At 43.6% G+C, this 23,649-nt stretch overlaps 2 protein-coding genes across 2 annotated transcripts in view; one reads left to right on the top strand and one right to left on the bottom strand.

The window, feature by feature from the left end:
* Positions 1–4,962: 4,962 nt before the first annotated feature.
* On the top strand, positions 4,963–16,597 carry lpl2a (lipoprotein lipase 2 a). The gene is made up of 10 exons (XM_088907433.1): positions 4,963–5,978; positions 7,807–7,994; positions 8,959–9,138; positions 9,770–9,881; positions 10,348–10,581; positions 12,160–12,402; positions 12,741–12,861; positions 13,331–13,549; positions 13,862–13,957; positions 14,470–16,597. The coding sequence occupies exons 1-10, from the start codon at positions 5,879–5,881 to the stop codon at positions 14,486–14,488; spliced, it is 1,512 nt and encodes a 503-aa protein (XP_088763559.1). The 5' UTR covers positions 4,963–5,878; the 3' UTR covers positions 14,489–16,597.
* Positions 16,598–16,600: 3 nt separating this feature from the next.
* The window catches only part of LOC148813872 (disintegrin and metalloproteinase domain-containing protein 10), a 33,747-nt gene continuing 26,698 nt past the window's right edge, over positions 16,601–23,649 (bottom strand). The window contains exons 9-15 of the mRNA XM_088907434.1: positions 23,036–23,199; positions 21,559–21,730; positions 20,940–21,084; positions 19,494–19,677; positions 18,713–18,812; positions 18,008–18,228; positions 16,601–17,678 (exon numbers count right to left, since the gene is read on the bottom strand). Coding sequence (XP_088763560.1) covers positions 17,577–17,678; positions 18,008–18,228; positions 18,713–18,812; positions 19,494–19,677; positions 20,940–21,084; positions 21,559–21,730; positions 23,036–23,199 — 1,088 coding nt within the window. The 3' untranslated portion in view covers positions 16,601–17,576. The remainder of the gene's footprint in view (positions 17,679–18,007; positions 18,229–18,712; positions 18,813–19,493; positions 19,678–20,939; positions 21,085–21,558; positions 21,731–23,035; positions 23,200–23,649) is intronic.

The raw sequence follows: 23,649 nt of genomic DNA, 5'->3' as shown, positions 1-23,649 counted from the left end.
CCAGTTGTCTATTCTTTTTTGTGATTCATGTGGTCAGTTTGCTACATTTTTTGCTGCTATGTCGCTAAGTGAGTCAATATTTCTCACAAGCATTCTGTAAGTCTGAACAGGCAGATGGACTACAAATTGCACAATGTTGCCAGGCTAGGAAACAGGCTGCTGTGTCCTGTGACAGGACTGTTCTGTCCTGCTCTTGCGTGAACAATCAGGAACCCCTTTCCCAGCTCCTGACTGGTGCCTGTATGCAAAAGAAGACAAGTGCACAGGTGTTCCTGTAGAAAACTTGGGAAAGACTGCCCTTTAATGGAATAACATTCTCTTTTTTAGCTTTTAAATAAACTTTGACGAGTATGCTATGCTGATCTCTTTTGCTAAATTATCATGCAAGTAAAATGTATTCTTTTGTTTCTGTATATTTTTGGCATGACTATATAATATAAGGATTATTATATTAACCCAAGAATAGCCTTGACCTCGTTAACAGTAAGGAATGTAAGAAGCAGTCTACTCATGCGGATCACTGGGGGAAGGACTGAATTAGCTGGTAAGGGTTATGTGTCTTTCTGTACACAGGCATTAAACAACTGTTCATCTCAGCAAAGGTGTAACGCTTAATTTACTAAAAGTCATCCGGTCCCCCTAGGAAACGAAGGGACCTTAAACTGGGGGCTGAGTCTGCCTGCAGCCTGCAGCTTGCCCTTGCCAAACCTCCTTAAGAACAGTCCGATCCTCCTCTCCCAACCCCTATCTCCTGTGGCAGAAGGACAGCACACAGCTGTGCTTAATAAAGGCCGATAAGCATTTGTTCAAGGTAAAGACTTTCTTGGGAGCGCTTGGAAATCTTTACCAAGATCTGAGAAACAATAATAACTCAGCACTGATATTAAGAAGAGATAGAAGGAAGTGGATTCATTTACGGAATGATCACGGCAATTCACCAAGAAGCAAGCAACCTCCTACACAATGTAAATGCAAGTAGCAAGCCATCCAGTGTCTACCTTCATAAAAAGAAAATTAAAAATACTACAGCTTTGAGGGTTCACAAAAAAGGATCGACAATAGGTCCTTATAGTATAAAATGTGGATTTTATTAGTGCTTTGATCACGGGCACTAACTGAAATATCATTCAATAAATACCTTTCTTTGGAATACAGTATCAAAAAGAAACTTGTCTCATGTAGTGAACCTAGAACTCAATCTATATGCAAAAACAGTACTGCAGCTTTGTCTACATTTTTGAAAGGTGGTCTTTCTACCAACCAGAATCCACCTGAAAGGACGATGTCATCTCTCAGGCTCTACATTAGTCGTTTAGCCCGAGCTACAATGAACACAACTAACAGAAGTTCAAGCAAGTCCAAGTGGACTTTCCCAGGTAGAAAGATAAAGATCTTTGGAATAAACGCAAGTGAAGAGAAGAACAACAGAGTGCTAAGGCCTTTGCGGCACAGACAGTTATTTCTGGACTTGTCTTGTGTTCCAGAATTAAAAAGGTCTGCGACTGCCGTTCACTGATTGCCAGCTTTTGAAGCCAGAACTCTGGCTTTTTCCAGGAAACAGCTGGATGGGATCTTTGGATGAATTACCTACGATCAACACAATGAGCTAGATGGGACAATCGGTCTCCTCTTATTTGTCAAACTTTCTAATGCTGTTATGTTTTCTCTAGGCAGTCAGGGGCAAGGGATTATGCTTTGAATGAAAGACCAAAATCAGCGTGAACAGCAGTCATGCCGACAAAAATGCAGAGTATCAAATTGCACCACACTTTCCTAGAAAGTAACGTGCAGAGGCTCAAAGAAACTATTAAACAAGCCTAATCCATTGCTGAGAATGCATTACAACTGCAAGGCATTTTTAATAGGTTCTGTTTTTTTCATTTAATTGAAGAATATTTTCTCTTGAAGTCCCCTGTTATGCTCAGCTGGGCCTTGTCATGTTCCCAACCAGATCTTCAGGCATTGTCTCGTGAATCAGGTTGTTGTGAACCACAACAAAGTTTCATAAAATAAAAATACATTAACTGGCTGACACGTTAAAAGTTTCCGAAGCTAACTGTGCTCATCAGAGCATAATTGACTCTGCTTTTCAATGCATCATCTCTAGAAACAGAGAAAGTGAAGGCAGTTCAATTTGCTCCCAGAGTGCAGTCAATCTAGACTGGTAACAATTATATGCCATCTGTCATTCAAAGTGATAACACTTCAACACTCTTTATTGCCCTTCACATCTCAGAACCCAATGGGTGGCACTAGTGACAAAGAACACAGGGAAGGAGGGTAGGCCAAAAACTGCAGCAATTTTCCCCAAATTTTAATAAGGAATGACCTGTATGCCTGTTGGGTTTAGTCAGCTACACTGAAACTTGACAATAATACAGAACTGAATGAATAATGGTTCCCACGCTATTTAATACAGCTGTAATTACTGCAGTGAGATCTGCAGCCCCCACACTGTCTTCACCTTTTGAGACACGCAAAACCCCAGGAAACCATGAGCCAAATACAAAACACAACAGCTTATTCCAGCTCCCCCACATGGGCCCCACATGTCTGTAGAGGATTACTGGAAGTTCAGTCATAACAATTACATGGAATTCTTTGAAGAGTCACTGCTGCTTTGTTCTTGCTGTGTGCATGCCAATCACAACATGTAAACAAACATTATTTTTAGGCTTCTTTGTTTTTGCATTGCAAGGTATCTGCCTCCTGTTCCCGGTCTTCTCCTTGTGTGCCCATGTGGAAAGACAGTGCTCGAAAACCAGTTTGGGATAAATTTGTTTGTTTCCGAAATGTTTCCGTTTTGCAATCCCGGGCGGGTTAACCCAGAGGTTATTTGGTCCTGACTCAGGCTGGGCTGCGAAAATCCCAGGGACCACATTTCAGGAAAGCAAAGTGCCACCTTGATCTGTTTTATCCGTGCGGAAATCAGGTCTGCACAACAAAAAAACCCGCACGCGTGTCCATCCAGCTCACCCCTAATTCCTGTCGCTGTCTAATCCCCTTTTTCAATCATTTTACCAATTCACCAATTTCCCTCCAGTGGATCGGAACGAAAGAGTATCAGTCACTGGGCGTTTAGAAAATCTTAGCTCGGTTCATTTTGGTGGTGGTACAATTCCATGGGTTAATTTTTTCTCCTCTTCGAACATCCTACTCTGTCCAATGGCAGAGCCAGTGGTAGCACTGGGATCCTTATGCTGGACCCTCCTGGATCAATGAAGCCAACAACGCAGGGAGAGCAACTGTGGTTGTTGGAACCAGTGTCTGTTGCTGTACTGCAACAGTAGTGAACAACAGAGAACACAATCTACCTCTAAATGAAAGCTGCAGCAACACATTTAAAACTAGCGAACGGACGCTGACAGGTGACAGCACTGAGATCTTTGCTCACGGGAGGGGGTCAGCGTTTAATCAGACCAAAGTTTTGACTGTGTTCCAGTGTTTTTATTTGTGGCTCCTGCCATGTGACACTTTTCCAGTGCTCTCTGTTGTACCATAGCGTCAGAAATTCCAGAAGCAGTGCCAGGCCTGCATGCTTTTTTATATTTACTGATAGGCATCATAAACTCAACAAATGCTTTTGCGATATACTCCTCTGTTATGTCTTTAATACCTCCCAGTATATCAAGCTTCAGCAGCCTTCACCAGATCCTTACTTCAGTGCTATGGCTGCAGAGATCTCCAAGGTTAGACAGGATCAGCCAGACATTCCTAACCTAGCATGTGACCTGACAAATTCTTAATTCTGCACACCATATTTCTGCGATAATGGAAACAACTGATTACAATTACTACACTTTTAAAAAAAATGTATGCTTCTGTGTGTTTGTTGCCTCCTGTCTGCTGCTTGTTCTTATTTTTCTTACATCTTACAATGGCAAAAAAAGAAAAGGAATTAAGGTAGCCTTTCCTCCATGCTGTAAAACCAGAAAAACACAATGCTCTTTCTCTGTCATCTTCAAGACCAGGTGGTGGTGAATAACTTTGAAAAATAAAATTACAATTGGTTTGAACGACATTTTTCTGCTGATATAATGAAATACAAACTGGTATTCCCCAGCTCTGAAGCAATATTAAAAATGATTTTGACAAAATATTGTTGCAAGTTAAGGCTACAGTAAAAGCAGCTCACACAAAGACTTGTGCACAGAATGATTTTAGGTCTGTGTGCAGTTCTATGTTAATAGCACAGTCGACTGTTAGTACATAGGAATGGACAATAATGTTGGGGTTATGTTAAACGAATTGTGATTTTATAGTAAAGTTTTACCACTGATCATAAACCTGCTACAACACAAAGGCAAACCTGCAAAGGCAAGCACTTAAAGATTCTTTCTCATGTCGGCCATATCAAACATTCAAAAGATCCAGCTGTAAAACTGGATGTGAGCTGCACACACACTCACAGTGAACCTGTGCTAACATCGATCACGAGACCTGAAGCAAGCAATGTGGATGTCATCAGTGCAGCCATTCCAGCTCAAGATGTGAAACATGCACACACAGTGTTCTTCCTGGGCTTCAGTCATGCTCTGCTGATGACAGCTTCCCACAGCTTAAAATACATTCCACAGCACCTCTGGAACAGACGCAGTGTGGAACAAATTTAGACTCAAGGTAAAGTTGCCTCACTACAATTGTTTTCCAACACATGTTAATCACTGCAGTACGCTGTCAAGTTATACAATGCAAAGATGTGAAGAGCAGGCAGCCAGACGGTTTTAAGAACTGTGTTCACAGAGACCTACTGAACCATCTTTCACCCACTACTAATATTAAAGGGCTGAACACCCTCATTTAAAAAAAAAACCCACAGGAAATATATTATTTCTAAACCTGTGCAAAACAAGTGAAAGTGTAAACTGGGAATCAGTATTTGAGCTCTTTCCAGACTGAGGTAAAAAAAAATAGCAAAACCATTTTCAGACACATCTCAATCTGTTTAAGCATTTGAAATCTGAGCGGGTGCATGCTCTGTTTGAGAGGTTTTCACTTTCGAAAGTGTGATCTTCTCTTCCCCTCCTGCGTACAGTATGACACACCAGTGAGATGCTGTGAGCACTGTAGCAGCCCAGCTGGGTCTCCAGAGGAGAACATTCTCACATAGCTTTTAGTCACACTGATAACGGACTAGAATGGACCTGAACCGCTCTAGAAGCTAAAATGAAACAGGAGTCAAGTTGGGAGGTGTGACGTTTGGAATGCAGTACTAATAACCTACAGTATTTGATCAAAAGGAGCACAGCACCTCAAGTATGAGAAAGTAGGAGCACATATGGGCTGATGCCTTACTGCTTTCAATAACTAAAACTCGTTGGTCTTATACTAATCCTGGTTTAATGCAATTCTTGAGGAAAAAGATGTGATGGTACAGTTAATCAAGTAATGCATTAACTGTTCTCTGGCTATTGCTGTTTACAATTGCAATTGGCCGTTGCATGATTTTGTTTTCAGATTGTATCTAAATATCCTGGAAGCGAGGAAAAGCGTTGCAGCTCCTCGGCTGCAGTTCTTCACAGTAAGCCGGCGGGTGTCCCACTCGCCGAGATGCCAGAATAATCGCATTACATGCTGAAAGCTTTTTACAGCATCTGCCGGCAGCAGCAGCAGCACAGTCCCACCCGTCCGCACCGACCAATGGGATGGGTTACCTTGCCGTGCGGGCGAGAGGTGCCTATTTAAGAAGTGAACTGTACGAGCTCTCTCTCAGTTAAAACAGTCCGGCTCATTATCTCATTCAAAGGAAAGAGGGGAAAAGGCCAAATATTAATTACCGGATTAATAATTCTTCTTCTGTTTCTATTTCTCCGCGTCAAACGTCAAGACAGACCATCCAGTACTGAAACCCCGTCCAGACTTTGTGCATTTGGAAGAGATGAAAAAGCAGAAATGCTGCTACGTCCTTGTGTTTCTGCTGGGTGTTACCGTATTCCCCACGAGCTCTAGTATCAGAGCTGATGTCCTCGGGCTTCTTGGTAAGTTACCGGCTATGCGCGATTTTAAGTTGTGCTTTGTTTCGACTAAAAAGCGTTAAAATAATTAACTTTTAAATCGCTCACTTGCGCATTGTCGCCGCTGTGTGGCAGTTTAAAACTCGCAGCGATTTGTCTAGAATTAACGTTACAGCGTTCGGGTATAAATATTCACCGGATTTAAACGTGTAAATACGTTGGTTTAGTTGTTGTTTTTTATGGCTAAGACTATAGAGTCTAGATCATTCTCTTCCACGGTAGATAATAATAAACTCCACCATGATGGCCCGGTTGAAAGAATGTGATTGAGATGCGTTGCCAAAGGTGAGCCAAGTCCCCCTTTAAGGAAACTGAATGGATCACGGAAATATACTGTACACGCCCCTGGAGCGCTAGTGACCTATAGCAGATGACCCAGTACTATTTCTCATTAAACTGACCCCTGCCAAGACAGAGGTGTTCTTTTGAAGTCGATCATGACAGTCTATTTGTATACTGACATCCCGTTCAGCACATTCGTCGGAAACTGGCTGACGCTATACTGTATGTCTCTCTTCGCCAGGAATACTGCAGGAAAGCTAAGTGCTCCACTTGGCGCGACACTAGTCGAGCCTGACAAATAACAGATCTCGATATAAACGCCTTGAGTACCGTCTCTTGATTCCTACTGTCAGACGAGAACAAAGCTGTTGCCTTCAAGCTGCCCTGACATGCAAATACGGTCAGGGGGAAAAAAAGCGACTCTAGCTCACAGTCCTTACAAAGCGAAGCCCCGTAATGTTTGTGCAGCGCTTTTTTCTACAACTCGTGCGCATCCAAGTGTGCCTCAACTGATAGGCTTCTAGGACAATTCCAGTTTGATCAAACGTGTGAATGGGATCAAACAAGATGAGGAATGAATTCTTCTTCTCGTGTATTTGGCGTTCTTGAAAACGCATTATTGTTCTAGTTCGGGATATCCATTCATCCATCTTCTATCTAACGGCTTCTTTCAATAGCTTGATGGGCACAAGGCACAGCCAGGACAGGGCGCCAGTCCAATGCAGGGCACACACTCTCACACCAGGGTCAGTTCTCCAAAAAGTTAAGCAACATAAGAGTTATATTTTTGGACTGTAGGAGGAAACTGGAGCACCCAGAGGAAACCCACACGAACACAGGCGGAACATTAAAACTCCACACGAATCTGGAACTGAACCCCAACGCTGTTAGGTTGCAATGCTAACCACTGCACCACATTGCATTGCATGGCTTAATAGCTCAGGGTTGCACAGTGGCACAAGTGGTTAGCATTGCTGCCCTCCTGTGCGGGGCCCTGGGTTCACGTCCAGACCTGTGTGGTTTTGTAAATGTGCATGGAATTTCCTCTGGCTGCTCTAGCTCCAGCCTACAGTCTAAGGAAATACTGGTAAGTTAATTGGCATCTGGGAAAACTATTTGTGTCTGCGTGCCCTGCCCTGTAATGGACTGGCACCCTGTCCTGTGCCTGTTGCTTGCCAGGATGGTTGGATTAACATCTTTACATTAAATATCAGAGGTTGGACTGTCTACGCTACCGTGCATATAACCTGTTATACAGTATGGCTTTAAAATGTTGGCTATACCTAATTTTCACAAGGTTATGAGCACAACAGCCTACAATTTGGTGAAAAAGAAGTGTACCAAGAATAGAAATAGAAATCTGTTAGCACTGAGGTCTCCATGGTATTCTCTGGAGCCGTTCGCTTTGTTAAACTATACGTCGCCTGCACGGGTCTTTCCCCCAAAAATAATACCCTGAACTGTATAATGGCACGTTACCATTTTCGCTGCTCCCACGTTTCCTGCGCAGACAACTCCTTGGAGCCTCAAGAGCACACAGCAGACGCCTCCGACTCTGCCCTCACCAGGTTCTCCCTCCGCAAACCCAGCGACCCCGAAGACGATGTCTGTTACGTCGGCCCCAGCAAACCAGACTCCCTCAGCGCCTGCAGCTTCAACCACACGTCCAAAACCTTCCTGATTATACACGGCTGGACGGTAAGGGGGTTAGCAAATCCGACAATTTACAAAGAACAGTCGTTAATGGAACAAACAGTATGTATACATATATTAAGAATTTTAAGGCTGGTCGTTTTCTTCTTCACCATTATTTTCAAACTTGTAAAGGGTAAGGAATCCCAGTACAAATAAATAATGACTACTGCATTAAGTGGCACAGCGGTCTGGTCCAGTAGTTAACGCTGCCATCTTGCTTCCTAGATTCATTTCTGGATTGGGGATCCTTTGGGGTGGAGTTTGCATGTTTCCCTGTGTTCACGGGGGGTTTTGCAGAGGTAGTGCAGTGGTCAGCATTGCTGCCTCACATCACTGGGGTCACTGGGTTCAGTTACCAGGGTGCTGTCTGTGTGGAGTTTGTATGCGTTCCCTGTGTTTATGAGTTCAATTCAGGTGCTCCAGTTTCCCCCCACAGTCCAAAGACATGCTGGGAGGTTAACTGGCTTCTGGTTTAAGTTTTGTTTTCCTACTGAAAATGAAGTCCTGACCGATACCCCTTTTCCCAACAAATTACTGACTGAGTTTGCTGCGTGGCTCTTGCAATATTTTGGTGAAGCAATCTTGAAAAGCAGTCTAGAGCCAGCATCACAGCTGAGAACAGTGCCACCAAGAGCAGTAGCAATGGTCTCTGCTATTAACCTGCTCAATTTGGATCATTGACTGTTTATTTTACTACATATATTTTCTTTCTCATCTTTGTTATTTGAAAGAAGCATCACATTCCTTACTTGTTAATGTGTTCATGCGGTGTTAAATGTATTACGTCTTTTCCTACCTGAAAAGCACATTTCCTATCCGGGACAAAAAAAGTATTGACCTAAACTGCAGCAGTACTGTGCATGTAAAGTACTATTTGTTCATTTGTCTGAGGTGAGGGCACAGTGTGTGTTGAAAAAGGGCTGAGACAGGGTTTGCTGCAACACCATTGTGGTTTAACCCTCTGCAGGTCAGCGGAATGTTTGAGGGCTGGGTAGCCAAGCTGGTGTCAGCCCTGTATGAAAGAGAGCGCGATGCCAACGTGATAGTGGTGGATTGGCTGAGGATGGCACACAACCACTATCCCATAGCAGCGAAGAAGACCAAGCTGGTGGGACAAGACATCGGCCGGTTCCTCGACTGGCTGGAGGTGAGCGTGAAAGCAAGACGTTTCTGCCATGTCAGATCAGGGGTTTTGTCGCAACCTGATGGACACACCAAGAGTTTGTACAGCAGCTTCTGATTGCCACTCCTGTTCAGCTGAGTAATTGTTTTTTTGCGTTTGCACTGCTGTCACGGATCTCACTAATCAGACACAAGCCCAGGCTACTTCCCGCAAACGCTGACACACAACCTAATTACCCAACCACATCCCTCGCCCTGCACCACAGCTCCCGACAACCACTACTTAAGGGTTCCTCACCTGCACTCCCAGCTTAGTATTGAGATAAACCTCACCAAGCTCCCTTCTCTAAACCTACTTGACCCACGCTTGCTCTCGACCGTGATTACTGGCTACGCGACTTGCCTAAGTAAACCCAGCGTTTTGCTCAACTTTATTTTTTTTTTCCCCTCTCTCCTCGATTTTCGGCTAGTACCGCATAGGGACCAACTATTTCTAACAACTGTCATGCCATCATTGCAATAACACACTGACAATTCAAGACAGAGGGACAAGTTGAGGAAAAAACTGAGCGGAGACATTTAATTATAACAGATTGGTCTCCTACAGTATGTTTCACATTGTGTTATAATCCTTGTTACTTTCTTTATGTTTGCAGGAGGAAGTGAATTTCCCCCTTGACAAGGTTCACCTTATTGGCTACAGCCTGGGTGCCCATGTGGCAGGATTTGCAGGAAGCCACGCCTCCAGTAAAGTGGGGAGAATAACTGGTAAGCGCGCCCTGTTTTTGAGAAGACCAGGCAGCCAGCAGATTGGGGGGCTCTGCCTGGGGCTATAAGTTGGTCATATTCGTGATGAAACACTGTGCCCATGGCACTGGTGCAGACACAGCAGAGCACGTCAGGGTGGGGAAAAGTCCTTCCTACAAGGCAGACAAGCTTTTAGTCTAGAAGCCCATTGGCTGCAATCAGTGCTGTGCAGGTCTAGAACCTTCAGTCTAGAAGCCGATTGGCTGCAATCAGTGCGATGCAGGTCTAGAACCTTCAGTCTAGAAGCCGATTGGCTGCAATCAGTGCGGTGCAGGTCTAGAACCTTCAGTCTAGAAGCCCACTGGCTGCAATCAGTGCTGTGCAGGTCTAGAACCTTCAGTCTAGAAGCCCATTGGCTGCAATCAGTGCTGTGTTGGTCCAGAACTTTGGGTCAGCAATCCTATCCTATGCAATCTGTGCCGTACAGGTCTGGACCCAGCTGGTCCCAACTTTGAGGGAGCCCAAGCCCACGGGCGGCTTTCCCCGGACGACGCCCACTTCGTCGACGTCCTGCACACCTTCACCCGCGGTTCCCTGGGCCTGAGCATTGGCATCCAGCAGCCCGTCGGCCACGTTGATATTTACCCCAACGGAGGCATCTCCCAGCCAGGGTGCAGCCTTCGCAGAGCTCTGGAGAAGATCACAGCCAACGGCTTGTTCGGTGAGTTCAAGGTCGTTCCTAAGCCAGGGCTTGTTCCTCAAGCCACTCACTCACACATTTATTATAAAACCAACCTTTATGTTCTGGAGTTTTATTTTCCATTTTGATGTTTGATTACTTGAAAAAAGGTGAAGTCCCATTCTTACAGCATTACAGAAAAATGACAGCTACAGTATGTACAGCAAGCAAGTACTTTTTCAAAGAATGTACAGCAATAATGACAATTATTAATCAAAAATGAGTGTAATTTCATCCAAACTATTAAAACACAAAAAGAAATGCACTATCCTGGTCTCAGCTCACCTTGAAAGTCAGGCAGCTTTCCAAACCTGGCTGGGAGATCTGCAGTCTGTCCTTAAAAGGACAAAAGTATATTCTGACAATCGACACAAAGCAGAACCCTCTGCCTTATGGACAACAGTTAAATAATCCATAGCAGCCAGTGGGTATATAATATTGCTAGTTAACATGCTCATTAAATGAACCAATTTTTGCCAATCAGTCCCTTGTCTGAGTGTCAATGTTTTGGCTCTTATTCGAACAATCATATGGTTCAGATGTTTGAAAACAAACAGCCCTGGCCAAAATCTCTAATGAAACTCCACTTATGCATAGACACCACCTACAGTACCACATTCTAAGTACAGTCATCCACTAGGAAAGTCATACTCCCACAACAAACAAGAGCAGTTAAATATTAATGCCTTGTTTTTCCCAAGACGTGATGAAGGAGTTGAAACTTTTTTTCTACCTCAATGTTATTAAGTAGACCTACTTTGGTCCAAACAAAATTATAAATAAAGCTTCCGCGTTATATGAAAGTGAACATCTTAAGGTATAACACTGTCACGTACCGTACAAAGAGAAAAACTTGTTTTTCTTTTGACATTTCTCCACTTTGTCAGTTTAAGAGGTGTGCTCAATTTTGAAGAATCCCAGCATTGCTTTGGCATAAACACCTTTTAAAGAGACCTCATGATGAAAAAGGATAACAGAGTCAAATAGGTTGTCTGTTTAATTCTCCCTATTGTACACACTCCTGCCACCCATTTTCCACCTTTTTATATGTTCATTAATATTGGGTAGCCCTGGTTTACTGATAATGTGGGTCTGTGAAACCGTTGGTTAACAATGACAAAACAAGAAAGGCATGGTGGTGCAGTGGTGAGGATTGCTGCCTCACAGCACTGGGGCCTGGGTTCAATTGCGGAACTGTGATGCTGTCTGGGTGGAGTTTGCATGGTCTCCCCATGTACTCAGTACAGTCCACAGATGCGCTGGTAGAGTAATTGGCTTCTGGAAAATTGGCTCTGTGATGGACTGGCATCCCAACCAGAGTGTGTCTGCCCTGCGATGGACTGGTGTCCTGTCCAGAGAGTATCCTGCTTTATGCCCATTGCTTTTCCGGGATAGGCTCCGGCTCCCCTGCATCCTTGAATTGGATGAAGCAGTTAGAAAATGGGTGGATGGCTTGAAGATAAAACTCTCTTCACACTCCTTGGTGAATCCTTTGGGTGTTCTGCTCTCTCAACGATTTCTTGACGCTAACAGCCGCCTCTCTGCTCTTCGTGCGCCCAGGCGTGTCCGACGTGGTGAAGTGCCAGCACGAGAGGTCGATCCATCTCTTCATCGACTCTCTGCTTCACGAGCGCGAGGCTGCCCAGGCCTACCGCTGCAGCAGCGTGGACATGTTCAACAGCGGCTTCTGTCTCAGCTGCCGCAGGAACCGCTGCAACGCGGTGGGCTACGGCGCCAGCCGGGTCCGCCACCGGCGCAGCACCAAGATGTACACCAGAACCCGGGCAGACATGCCATTCAGAGGTACTTAGCGAGAAGGATGTCCTCTCTTCTCTTCGCTGGCCTGGACAGCTATCGCAAGAGTTGTCTCAAAACCGCTGCAAGGCTTTTATTAAATTAATTTAGGTCCTCCTTTCACTGGCTTTAATTAAATTTAGATTTACCCTTTGTTTGGTGTTTTGATGATCAAAAGAAGCTGAAAGCAGAATATCTTCAATTTCTATAGATTCATAGTAATACTGATGTAACAGAGTTAGTTGCACTTGGCAAAGAGTTAATCCTGTTGCTTTGGATTTAGGAAATTGTGCTTATTTCCACTATGCTGGCGGGTTGCTAGTTGCTCTTCCTTCTTTCCTCTTCAGTCTATCACTACCAGCTGAAGATCCACCTCCTCAACACAGCAAAGCGATCAGAGATCAAGCCCTTATTCGCCGTCTCTCTGTACGGAACCAAAAACGATGCCGAAAATCTTCACCTCAGCACGTAAGCGTTTCCAGTGACCGAGAGCACCACACCTGCTGTTCAGAGTGGTGTGTTTTTCTGAAACAAGCTGCACAGCCATGATGTTGTTGCTGGTAAAGAAATGGCCTCACAGGTTCCCTGGATCGATGACTAACCAAATGAGCTAGCTGTGCCAAAAATGCTTTATGTCATCTGTAACTTCTTATTTTCTTAACTACCCACAAGATACCATTTTCAGTCTTAAAAGGAAACTGAATTAAACTCTTACATGGCATTCCTCACATAAGTAAAGAAGTTTCCCTCTCCTGAGATTAGATAATCTAATCAGCAGGAACGTGCAGCACACAACTGGTATCAATCGCAGAATGAGAAATGAATCTGTCCACCCACCTTGCTCCCTATCAGCCTGGAAGGGTCACTAGACATCTGGAGTTGCTTGCAAAGTTTTGCAGTTTTCTCAGTGCTTAGCTGGGGTCCACATCTGTCACAGGGAGAAGCTTTCTCCCAACAAGACTCACTCTTTCCTGCTGGTGACGGAGGTGGACATCGGCGATCTGCTGATGCTGACACTCAGATGGGAGCCCTCCAACAGCTGGTCTCCATCCTCCCTGGTGAAGGCCGTGTCATCCTGGTGGTCCAGCAAAAAGCCCGCCGGCTCCAGCATGGAGATCCGAAAGGTCCAGGTCAAAGCCGGGGAGTCACAGAAAAAGTAAGCAAGGCCCGAATCCACGTGTTTATGCTCCTAAGACTTTAGGTCAGCAAGCAGGGAAAGTCTTGTACCAGGAAGGCAATACTCCAGCATAAAAATATGTGATGGACAAGTGGGCTTATTGTTAAAACTGGGATTGGGGCCGCATACTTTACCTGGCTTTCTGCTTCCTGGCTGCACTCGTTCAGAAAGTACAAGATGAAGCGCTTGGGCACCTAGTAATGCAATGGAGGAGGGGGCCCTGGATAACATTTTGCTGGTACAAACAAAACAAATTAAAACGGTACGTCCCATGTGACTTTTTTGTTTTAGGATGGTTTTCTGTGCTAAAGATGTCCGCACGCTGGCTCCTTCCCAGGAGATCACTTTTGTGAAGTGCCAAGATGAATGGAACTCGGGGTCAAAAAGGTGATTTTCAAAACTGTGCGTTTCCGCGGAGGAATGGTTATAGATGCCTGTGCACATACTGCGTTGCCAGGTATGCTTGATAGACCTTCATTTTGAAGTCTAATTTCAGAAAGTCCTTGATGCAGATATGCTTAATTCAACAAGGCATGGTTACAGTGCATTTCATAATTAATGGCCAAATTTGCCCTTTACCAATCATGGCCTCCTAATAAACCCCATCCATAAACTGGCTTCATTACTCTATTCTCCTCCCCAGTGATAGCTGGTGTGTGGGGGAGTGTACTGGCGCACTCTGGCTGCCGTCACATCATCCAGGTGGGGGTTACACATTGGAGGTGGTGGAGGGGATCCCCATTACCTGTAAAGCGCTTTGAGTCGAGTGTTCAGAAAAGCGCTCTATAAGTGTGAGGAATTCATTAAAAATGAATACATCCTTATCATAAACATAAAGTATGAATTTTTTTGGAAGACTGTCTTATCATATTAAATCATGGTTGTTGTTATCATTGCAGGAACACAGAAAAGACATGAGGAAACAGAGCTGTGTGGATCATTCCATTCCCCTGTTCTGAAAATGCACTTAGCAATAAGCAATAACTTAAGCAATAAGCACTTAGCAATAACTATTGTTTGTTATGTAAGAAAAAAAACTATTTATTTGTATATATTGTACAAAGGCCCATGTCAACTACTACTGTATGTAAATAATCTGTTGTATTTTGCAATGGTACTTAAAGACAATTCTCAGATATTGCATATGAATATTTTTATACATATAGCCACCCAAAGAGACTGCTCTTATGCAAGGTTTTCTGTGGTTTTGAGATTTAATATACAGAAAAAGGAGACTTGAATCATAAGGCACTGATCATGAGAGTTTCTTAAATATTTTTATATTACAAAAATCGCAAACTACCTGCTCAAGAGTTATGAACTGTGAAGGTCCACTGGGTTTTCTAATAGTAAAAACAAAAATGACAAAACTACAGCAACAAAAAGGGATCTTTCTTGAAATAGACAGCAAATAGCTTCCCAAATAGTTTTTCATTTTAAGTCAGTCATGTTAGTAGTTGGACTGGCATCCATTCAGGGTGAACCCTGCCTTGTGCCCGTTGCTTGCTCCAACACAAATTGGTAGTTGTTAGAGAATTGATGGATGTTTGTAGTTGTTCCCCTTTAAAATTTAAAATGAAAGAAATTTTCAGAATAAAAAAGCCTGCCTTTAACATGTGAATGGATTAGGTCTCATTAGAAAAAAAATCACCGTACTAGATGAGACATGAACAGCAGTACACTTTCTGTTTCTAAATTAGAAAGCACTTACAGTACAAATGTGTTTCATTTTGTGCTGTAGGGAGTTTTTATAATGTGCTTTAAAATACTTGACTCTGTTACAAGTGCATAGCTTTCCATTATTCATGTACTGTAGTTTATCTGTGTGTCATAAAAGCATAGACAATCCTAAAAGTCTCATTTGCTGCTTTTAGAAAAGACCCAGAACAATCAGGTGACCTGTGCACATTCATAGACACAATTTACTATCTAATTTACTATAGTGTTTCAGGCGCCAGTGCAAGTCAAGGAACTACAGTTCTGACACTCCAAATGATAATAGCATAGACCAAAAGGTGTCTCCTGTTTTGTCTTCAATTGTCTCTTTTTCCTAGGTCAACTGGATCGAACAACTTGAATGCTTGTTGTATCTGTCCATTTATTCTCCAAATTAACTCCTTAGTATTTTATGAAGATCAGCATACTCTCTTTTGACATGACACGTCATGTGTTTTGGATCATGAAGAGTTCAAGTTCAAATCATTGATTATTCTTCACTTGTTATTTAAATGGTTCAGATTTCAGTTGTGGTGAGTTGATTTCTTGTTACCACTAGCTGGAATGGAAGAATGGAAGATAACTTCAATACTTCAATAATTAATTATTGACTACATATATAATATAAATTTAAATAAATTAATAATTACTTTAATAACTGGAAGAACGCTGTATTCATCTGTCGTTTGTCTTATGCGCCCTTAAGGACAAAAAAAATTTAATAATCAAAACAAATATATTTATTCGAAGTGGGCAGAAGGTGTAAAAACTATCCAAAGGCACCAGAGAGTTAATTATTAACTGTTATTGTGAAAAGAGAAGAAAAGAATCAAATGGAAAATAAATGGTTAATGTTTAATAAACCTTATCTCAGTTTATAATGTATCAGTTTAGTAATGAATAGAACTGAGCTTCCTGCATATGTTTGCACATGTATTATTCTCAGTATTTGAGAGGGATGCATCCAAGTTCTTTTTTGCCATTCCAACTCTACACTTGTGTTGGAATAGCAGGACAGATCAGAAGTACTTTTGATCACTGGTGCTTGTAGAGATTTATTTATTTTAGCAGTGTTGTTACAGATTGTACTGCAAGGTCCCAGATGGCCAGTGCAACACTATAATTTTAACATGTTCATACTGTGTTCATATTGATGTAAAATTGAGAGTGATAGCATCGACCATTTATGTATATATGTTTTGTTTATAGGGGGGTGGGTTTCACAGACTAGTAAGAAAAACAAAACCTGCTTTTGTAGCCTCACTGTATATAACTACACATGTGTTTAAAATAAAATACATCCTAATGATTGTCCAGGCTAAGAGTCTCCTTTTTTAATATAAGAAAAAATACACAACACTTTTCACAAGTGTACAACAAGGAAATATTCTCAGGTCAGTAAGGACAACAGGGAAAAAATGCCTTTTCCCTTTTGGCCACAGTGCTGACAGATAAGTTCAAGGTTTTGTCTCAATGCACACCTGCATCTGCTGACAAGGTGCCTCTTTACAGCCTGAGGTAATTCTTTCAATGTCTCACAGATTACAGAGGCCAGCCACAGTGTTACCAAAGCGACATAAATTAAACTTAAAGGGCGAAACCCTTCCTTTCGGTTGATACTCTCCCTCCCCTTAATTGCTAAAGCATGTTCCCCATTAGATGTACAAGTATCAATGTTTATACTCTGCAGTTCAAGGAAAGTGGAAGGCTTTTGCTAAAACTTCACATTGTATCAACCTGCATTAGACACAAAAGTCAGGTGTCTTTGTGCTACATGGCCCATTCAAGGAAATTTCACACCATGCTAGTGCAGAGCTTTCCATCAAAATGACAACTCAGAATGTGTCTGGCCTTCTTTTTTCAAGATGTTTGATTTATAAAGCACTACATTCTTAAGAAACTGGGCATCGGGGCTATTCTGATGCTAGAGGAATAGTCAAATTTGTCCTGAGGTGTGAAAGATGGCTGTGACTGAGCGGTCAGTCAGAACCCTCTATGCATTCTGAATGTGCTTGTGCAGTGTTTTAAAACACAGGTAACCACCACTGCTTTTATTAGATTTGTTGTCCATTGATCACAGTAATATTTCCATTATTCTGGTTGATTTAGAACACAAACACTTCTGGGCAAATAACTCCACAGGCCCTGATGTTGGGCCAATTTGTTGACAAGTAAAAGAAATACGAAGCAACAAAACAGTACACTGGGAAAAACACAGAGGCAGACTGGTTTTCTCCTTTCAGTGTTTAGGACTGACGTGTGTGTGGTGAGAAAGAGAAGAAGAATGAGCTCAGTCCTGTCCTGAAGGCTGGCGTCTCCCGAACAAGAACACAGTGCTGGCCATCATGGCAGACAGCGTCAGGATAGCCAGGAGAATGCCCCACCAATGTGCCTACAGAATCGAGACAGGGAAGTTAGGATTCAGCAGACAGTACCAGCTATAAGTGGGAAATTGGAAATCCTGAGGTTGAATGCAGATAAATCATCTTTCCTGTGATGAATAACACCTTTCAATATCAGGTTTTCACCATAGACCTTGTACCCGCTATAAGCTGCCACTTAACTAGGCTTAACGCTCTCAAACTGCACTAAAAGCTATGAACAAAGCCAGAGTGCAAAACCAAGAATCCCAGTGAGCTTTTTAAAAGAACTACAAACCAGTTAGTAGAAGCGAACCACCCACCCACCCAGCTAGAAGAGCCAACCCCCAGAAGAACTTGCCTTCATCCATTCTGCCAGGTCATCAAACTCATTGAGGTGGAGGAAGGAGTTCTTCAGCCGGGCAATGGGTCCGTCCGCATCCAGCAGGCGACACACATTGAATCTGTCGCAGTAGCCCTGCTTGCCGGAGCAGGGGGTGCCGGGCAGCAGGGCTATGCGTGCGCCGCTGAAATACTGGGACAGCACGGATGACGTGGTGCTCGCACAGGTTTCTGGCTTGCCTGCGCATGAACACACAACTGCATAAGAACGGGGGTCTTGCATGGTACATCTTTCAGGTTGGCGGTGTGCTCTCAGAGAATGCAGTTGTAAGGAACTATGGGAATACATTACCCAGATGTTTTGTAATGCTGATATTATATCAGTTCTGCATTTTCCATAGGTGAATTCTTAGATATTATATAAATCGAGTGGCTTATATAGAATATAGACACAGAGGGTGCAAAGCAGAACCAGACCCTGGAAAAAACTACCTGATGCACACAAACACAAAAACAGCTCGGACGCACAATTTAGAGAGACCAGTTAACCTAGCCAGCTGGTTAGGCTCCTTCTTAAACGGAAAGTCATTGCGAAGGTACTGGTATCTTCATGAGATGGAAGCTGTTTAACCATCCAGATTCTTTAATCACACACCTCAGTCAGATGCAGAGGAGCCTCCCGCTCTGCGGGAAATTTAACACGCTAGGAGGGTCTGTCCCATACCTGGCTGTTGGCAGCACAGAAAGCACTTTTCAGTCATGGAGTTCCCAAGACAGTCACACTGCTCCAGGCCATACTTCACACACAGCGACCGGCCACACTCCTGAAGAGAGGAAACACAGCATGACCACCCAACGATACTTACATCAGCAGCACTTAGTTCACAGTGCCGGATAAGGGTGTTACTACCAAATAATATTATGGCAGCAATTCTACAGTGTTAATCGTAACATACCTGGTATTGGTTGATAAAATACACAAAGCAACTGCATGGTTCATTCTGTGTTTAATATTATGCTAATAATTCAGTTTTACTGAATTAAAACACTTTTCTACTCTTTCATTGTAAGTTCTGTTCTCTTTTCAAACACCTGACCAGATTCTACAGGAGAGATGGACACTTCCAATCTTCTGTGTCACAGCCTCTTGTCCTTATTAATGGAACTAATTGTTTGAACAACAGGTCAAATCATTGGGTTTTAAAGTGTAAATCACAAGCTAATTTAAATGTCCCTGTTAAATCATGCAGGGATCTGGCCTTTGAGGACTAGAGTTGCCCTATATCAGAAGTACTGAGTTCAGTATTATCTTGAGTTCTGCAAGGCTGTTAAAACACCGTATTTTTTGATTGTGGCTTATACTCAGGGACAGCTTACAGTATATGCAGGTAAATACGGTTTTACCCTGCTGCACATTCCTATGCTACATGCTAAAAGTGTGCAGAAGGGGCTAAAGAACTACTCCCTTGGCAGGTGTCTTTGTAGGTGAGTTTGTTGGCACCCACCCCCTTGGTACAGACGCGTGTTCCCCGGCCGCAGACGGTGGTGTTGGGCTTGGAGGCGGGGGTGGGGCAGGTGGCAGTGGATCCGGAGCAGGAGTTTGCCAGCTGGCACTCGGACTCCTCCTTGCAGACCACTCCGGGGGGCCTGAGGACACACTGGGAGCTGCAGCAGGGCCCTTGACTGGGGCTGGAGGCACAGAGGGCATCAGTAACATTAAGCTGGGCAAGAGCTCTTCTCTTCTAGCACTTTCAGCCCAAATGGCAGGTGGTTTACGTTCCAGCTGAGGTATTGAGTCTTTATATGATCCCCAGATTTAACTCACTAAACAATTTCTCATTTTTTTCAGATCTGCAAATGAAAGAGATTCTAAAATTCACATGTAAATATTCCTATGCGCCGACTATAATTTGCCAGGAGCAGAACGCGGTTAGTTTGTGGTTTATTAACTGAATGAAGGGTTCAATCCAGCTGGAATGAAAACAAGAGGAGGTCTAGGAAGGCTCTGATCTAGAATTTTGGTCACTGTCATGTCCTTTGCTTCATGTTCCTTTTGTATTATTTGCTCATGTAAGAGACATCTAGGTGGGAAAAGGATGGCAGTTCATGTCAGAACCACAGTCCTCAGAGAGCTGTGGCGAACGACCTGCCATCCTCAGTCACCTTACTCACTGGTGGAAGACAATTGGTTGTGTTTTTCATTATCATTGTTTTTCCTATGTTGTGTGTAAGCAAAAGAGGATTCATTTAACTTTTAATAATAATTCCTTACACTTACACAGCACTTTTCTGGACTCTCCACTCAAAGTGCTTTACAAGTTATGGGGACTCCCCTCACTACCACCAATGTGTAGCCCCCACATGGATGTTGTGATGGCAGCCATATTGCATCAGTCCGCTCCCCACACACCAGCTCTCAGTGGGGAGGAGAGCAGAGTGATGAAGCCAATCAATAGATGGGGAAATGTGGCCTGGACCCTGGGGTTAACACGCCTATTTGTTTCAGGAAATGCCCTGGGATTTTTAATGACCATAGACAGTCAGGACATCGGTTTTAAGTCTGTTTTAAGGACAGCGCCTTTTTACAATATAGTGTCCCCATCACTATACTGGGGCATTAGGACCCACGTAGACCGCAGGGTGAGCGCCTCCTGCTGGCTCCACTAACACCTCTTCCAGCAGAAGCCCTAGCTTTCCCAAGTGGTCTCCCATCCAGGTACTGGCCAGGCTCACACTGCTGAGCTTCACTGGGCTGCCAGTTGTGAGTTGCAGGGTGATAAAGCTGCAGCCTATAAAAAGGTCAACGTTACAGCACCCTGCTCCCAGCTGTACCGCACTAAGAGTTAGCTCAGCATCGGCAAAGCAGCTCCTCATGTACAAATTGTGTGTTTGCAATGACTGTTTTGTACTGAACCCAAAGGACGAGACCACTGGGAGCAGGTAGCTGGCACCTGCATTGCTTGTGAGGCTTGAGCTTGCATTGGATGGTCCGTGGCTGGTTGGCACTGTAGCAACAGGGGTCGCTGTCGTTGTGACCCACATCACACTCTTCCCCTTCCTCTGCTATCTGGTTCCCGCAGATGGGCTGGTCAATCACTGCGGAGATGTTACACAAAGGCAATGCAGCAGTTGTTACACTCATTTCAGAACTAAGATAAGGTATTGCTTTGAATCAGAAATCCGAAACTACAGTTGTTTTTTCCAATTCACACCCTAATTTGGAAGAGCTGCTAGCTCCCTCACCGGAGAAGCCAAAGCTTTTCACAATATAAAATTTCCCGATTCTTCAAGGTCAGCATGAGGTTTAACGCCCTAGTCAGTGTTTGAATAAATTCATTTTTTATCAGTTTTCCAAACTGATGTTTTTGTTCATTTTCTGGAATGCACTCACATCAAGGACTTTCACATGATAACTTTCAGGAAACTTACTGATGACTTATTCAAGCCCTGCATTCAGTTTTCTTATGACAGTAATGGCCTTCCTGATAAGTGGTTTACAGGATGTCTATATCTGATTACCCAAAAATCCCACGTCTCTTGCCATCCTCAATGACACAGCTGTCTCCTTACCTACGAAGCACTGGTCCTTCTTGGCTCTCAGGAGTTTGCTAATGAGCTGAATGCTGCAGGGTGAGAACTTGTCATTATTCTCCTGTCTGTCATGAGACGCTTGTGGGAACATCAAATATCTTCCTTTTCCATCGAGGGAGCCCAGTTCCCCACAGTTGGACCCCTCATCGTGCTGAAACACAAGTTATAGTAACAGCTTCACAGACAGTAACACCCCCGGCAAAGAAGGTTGTACTGAGCATTTTCCTGTGGGCGTCTTCAGGACCAGCAGAGAATCAGGAACTTAGGGACGCTGGGAAAAGTGGGAACTAAGAGGATATGGATTTCAGACTGAAATAAGAAACCCCTCATTCTTCTGAAAGAATTTCTGATTTGAGAGGGTCTGAAACAGAAAGCCCAGCTATGTTTTTAAAGCTGTTTTCTAGAAACAGATGGACAGAAACCTCCTCTCCTTTCCTTGATAGAAGATGAAGGACCTGATTAAACGCATAGCTTTAATTGGATTGGATTATTTAATTAACAAAATGTAACCCTCCCCTAATGAGCTAATGAGCATCATCGACTCTTTTGTTTTCACTTTGTCATTATTTTGTCAAACAAAAATAAATTCGCAAGATCACAAAGCAATCAGCTCTATGAAAATGGTATTCTAACACCCGGCATTAATTTGCAGTCATTTTTCCTCAACACAGTCTCTATAATCATTCATTAGACAGACATCTCACGTCCTCCACTTGACATTAAGAACAGCTGTGAGGGTTTGGTGGCCAATTAAGGGTGATTTCAAAGGACAGGAATCTATTAATACTGGAAAGCTTAGCATAGATTTCAAACGTAACATGTTAGGTGCAACTGACCCAGTCTCTCTCCACTGAAGACCACAAATGCCACATGGACAGTGACATAAACAAAGTGTACTGTCAGTGTATCCAGGACATCAGGTAAGGATTGAAGCACTATGATTTATAAAGGACTACTAAAAGGCAGGTGATACAGGCACAGCAGAACAGACGTGGTTGTTTGTTTTAAGCATGAGAGATCACTGACGCAGGATCCACTGCCAGCTGAATGACAGGGAACATCAGAGATGGAAATACATGAGAAGCATTAGGGGAAAGGTCAGTGGTAACTCACAAGGAGCAGCAGCACCGATGGGGACAGACTGATTGAAACTACCATCCCCATGTAGGGACTGGGGAAACAGCGATGCAGGAGGTCTGTCATTAGCATTAGAAAACCTGCTGCCAGGCTTCACTGCAAAGCAGTTATTATCAAAAAGAGTGCTGACCTCTGAGCCATGAGCCAAACAAGCTCTCTCTGAAAACAGCAGTGCAAAGGGAAACAACAGAAGTCTTTTAATACAAAAAGGCTAGAAAAGATAACTCTGTGCTTTACATGAAAAGTGCAGGGAAAACCTTGCTGTTCACACCTTTTCTCCTTGCAGGCTCCAAATACAAATAGTAAGTAGTGTACTCACGGGCGCGCCCAGGCTGTGGCCCAGCTCATGGGCTATGGTGAAGTGCACCATCCTTGCAGGAAGATACTGTCCGTAGTTCTGCAGTGTGATCAGGCCTGTGTTCAGGGATGCAGAGGAGCCGTCTTTGAACTTGGCATACTTGGAACATATTCCCCCCGAGTTCCCTGAAGAAAACAGACCTCCAGCAGCTTAGAGACAGAACTGTCTTCGTTGTCTTTTGTCCTGTTTCCCCAAGGAGAATGTGCCGTACAGGCACAGCCTTGTAGAAAGTGGACTTTTTAAAATCGTAAAGGTAAGCTAGGATTCTCTTCTTCACAGCACGTACACATTATTGTACATATTGTGAAGGAAACCCATGTAAACATGGGAAGAACATGTAAACACCACACAGATAACACCTATGGTCCAGGACTGAACCCAGGACTGTTGTGAGGCAGCAATGTTAACCATTTTGCCACAGTAATGCCCATAATAATAAATATTTTGGCATATACTGTATATTGCTTTCTATCCTAAAGGGGACCAAAGTGCTTCAGACACAGAAGGGTACCTACATCGTCCTCCACAGACTGTGCCCCCACCTGGGTGAGGTGCTTCAGCTGTTCTGCACCAGC

The sequence above is a fragment of the Atractosteus spatula genome, chromosome 28 (genome assembly GCF_055471065.1).
Source record: "Atractosteus spatula isolate fAtrSpa1 chromosome 28, fAtrSpa1.hap1, whole genome shotgun sequence".
NCBI lineage: Eukaryota > Metazoa > Chordata > Actinopteri > Semionotiformes > Lepisosteidae > Atractosteus > Atractosteus spatula.
The sequence above is the reverse complement of the archived record's forward strand: the minus strand, read 5'-3'. Positions and strand labels throughout refer to the sequence as shown.

Bases quoted from the DNA above. Each gene is read 5' to 3' on its own strand.
- lpl2a (XM_088907433.1), top strand. From the start codon at position 5,879: ATGAAAAAGCAGAAATGCTGCTACGTCCTTGTGTTTCTGCTGGGTGTT. The intron at 9,882-10,347 runs GTAAGCGCGCCC...TGTGCCGTACAG, and splicing joins TAAAGTGGGGAGAATAACTG to GTCTGGACCCAGCTGGTCCC. The intron at 12,862-13,330 runs GTAAGCGTTTCC...CATCTGTCACAG, and splicing joins GAAAATCTTCACCTCAGCAC to GGAGAAGCTTTCTCCCAACA.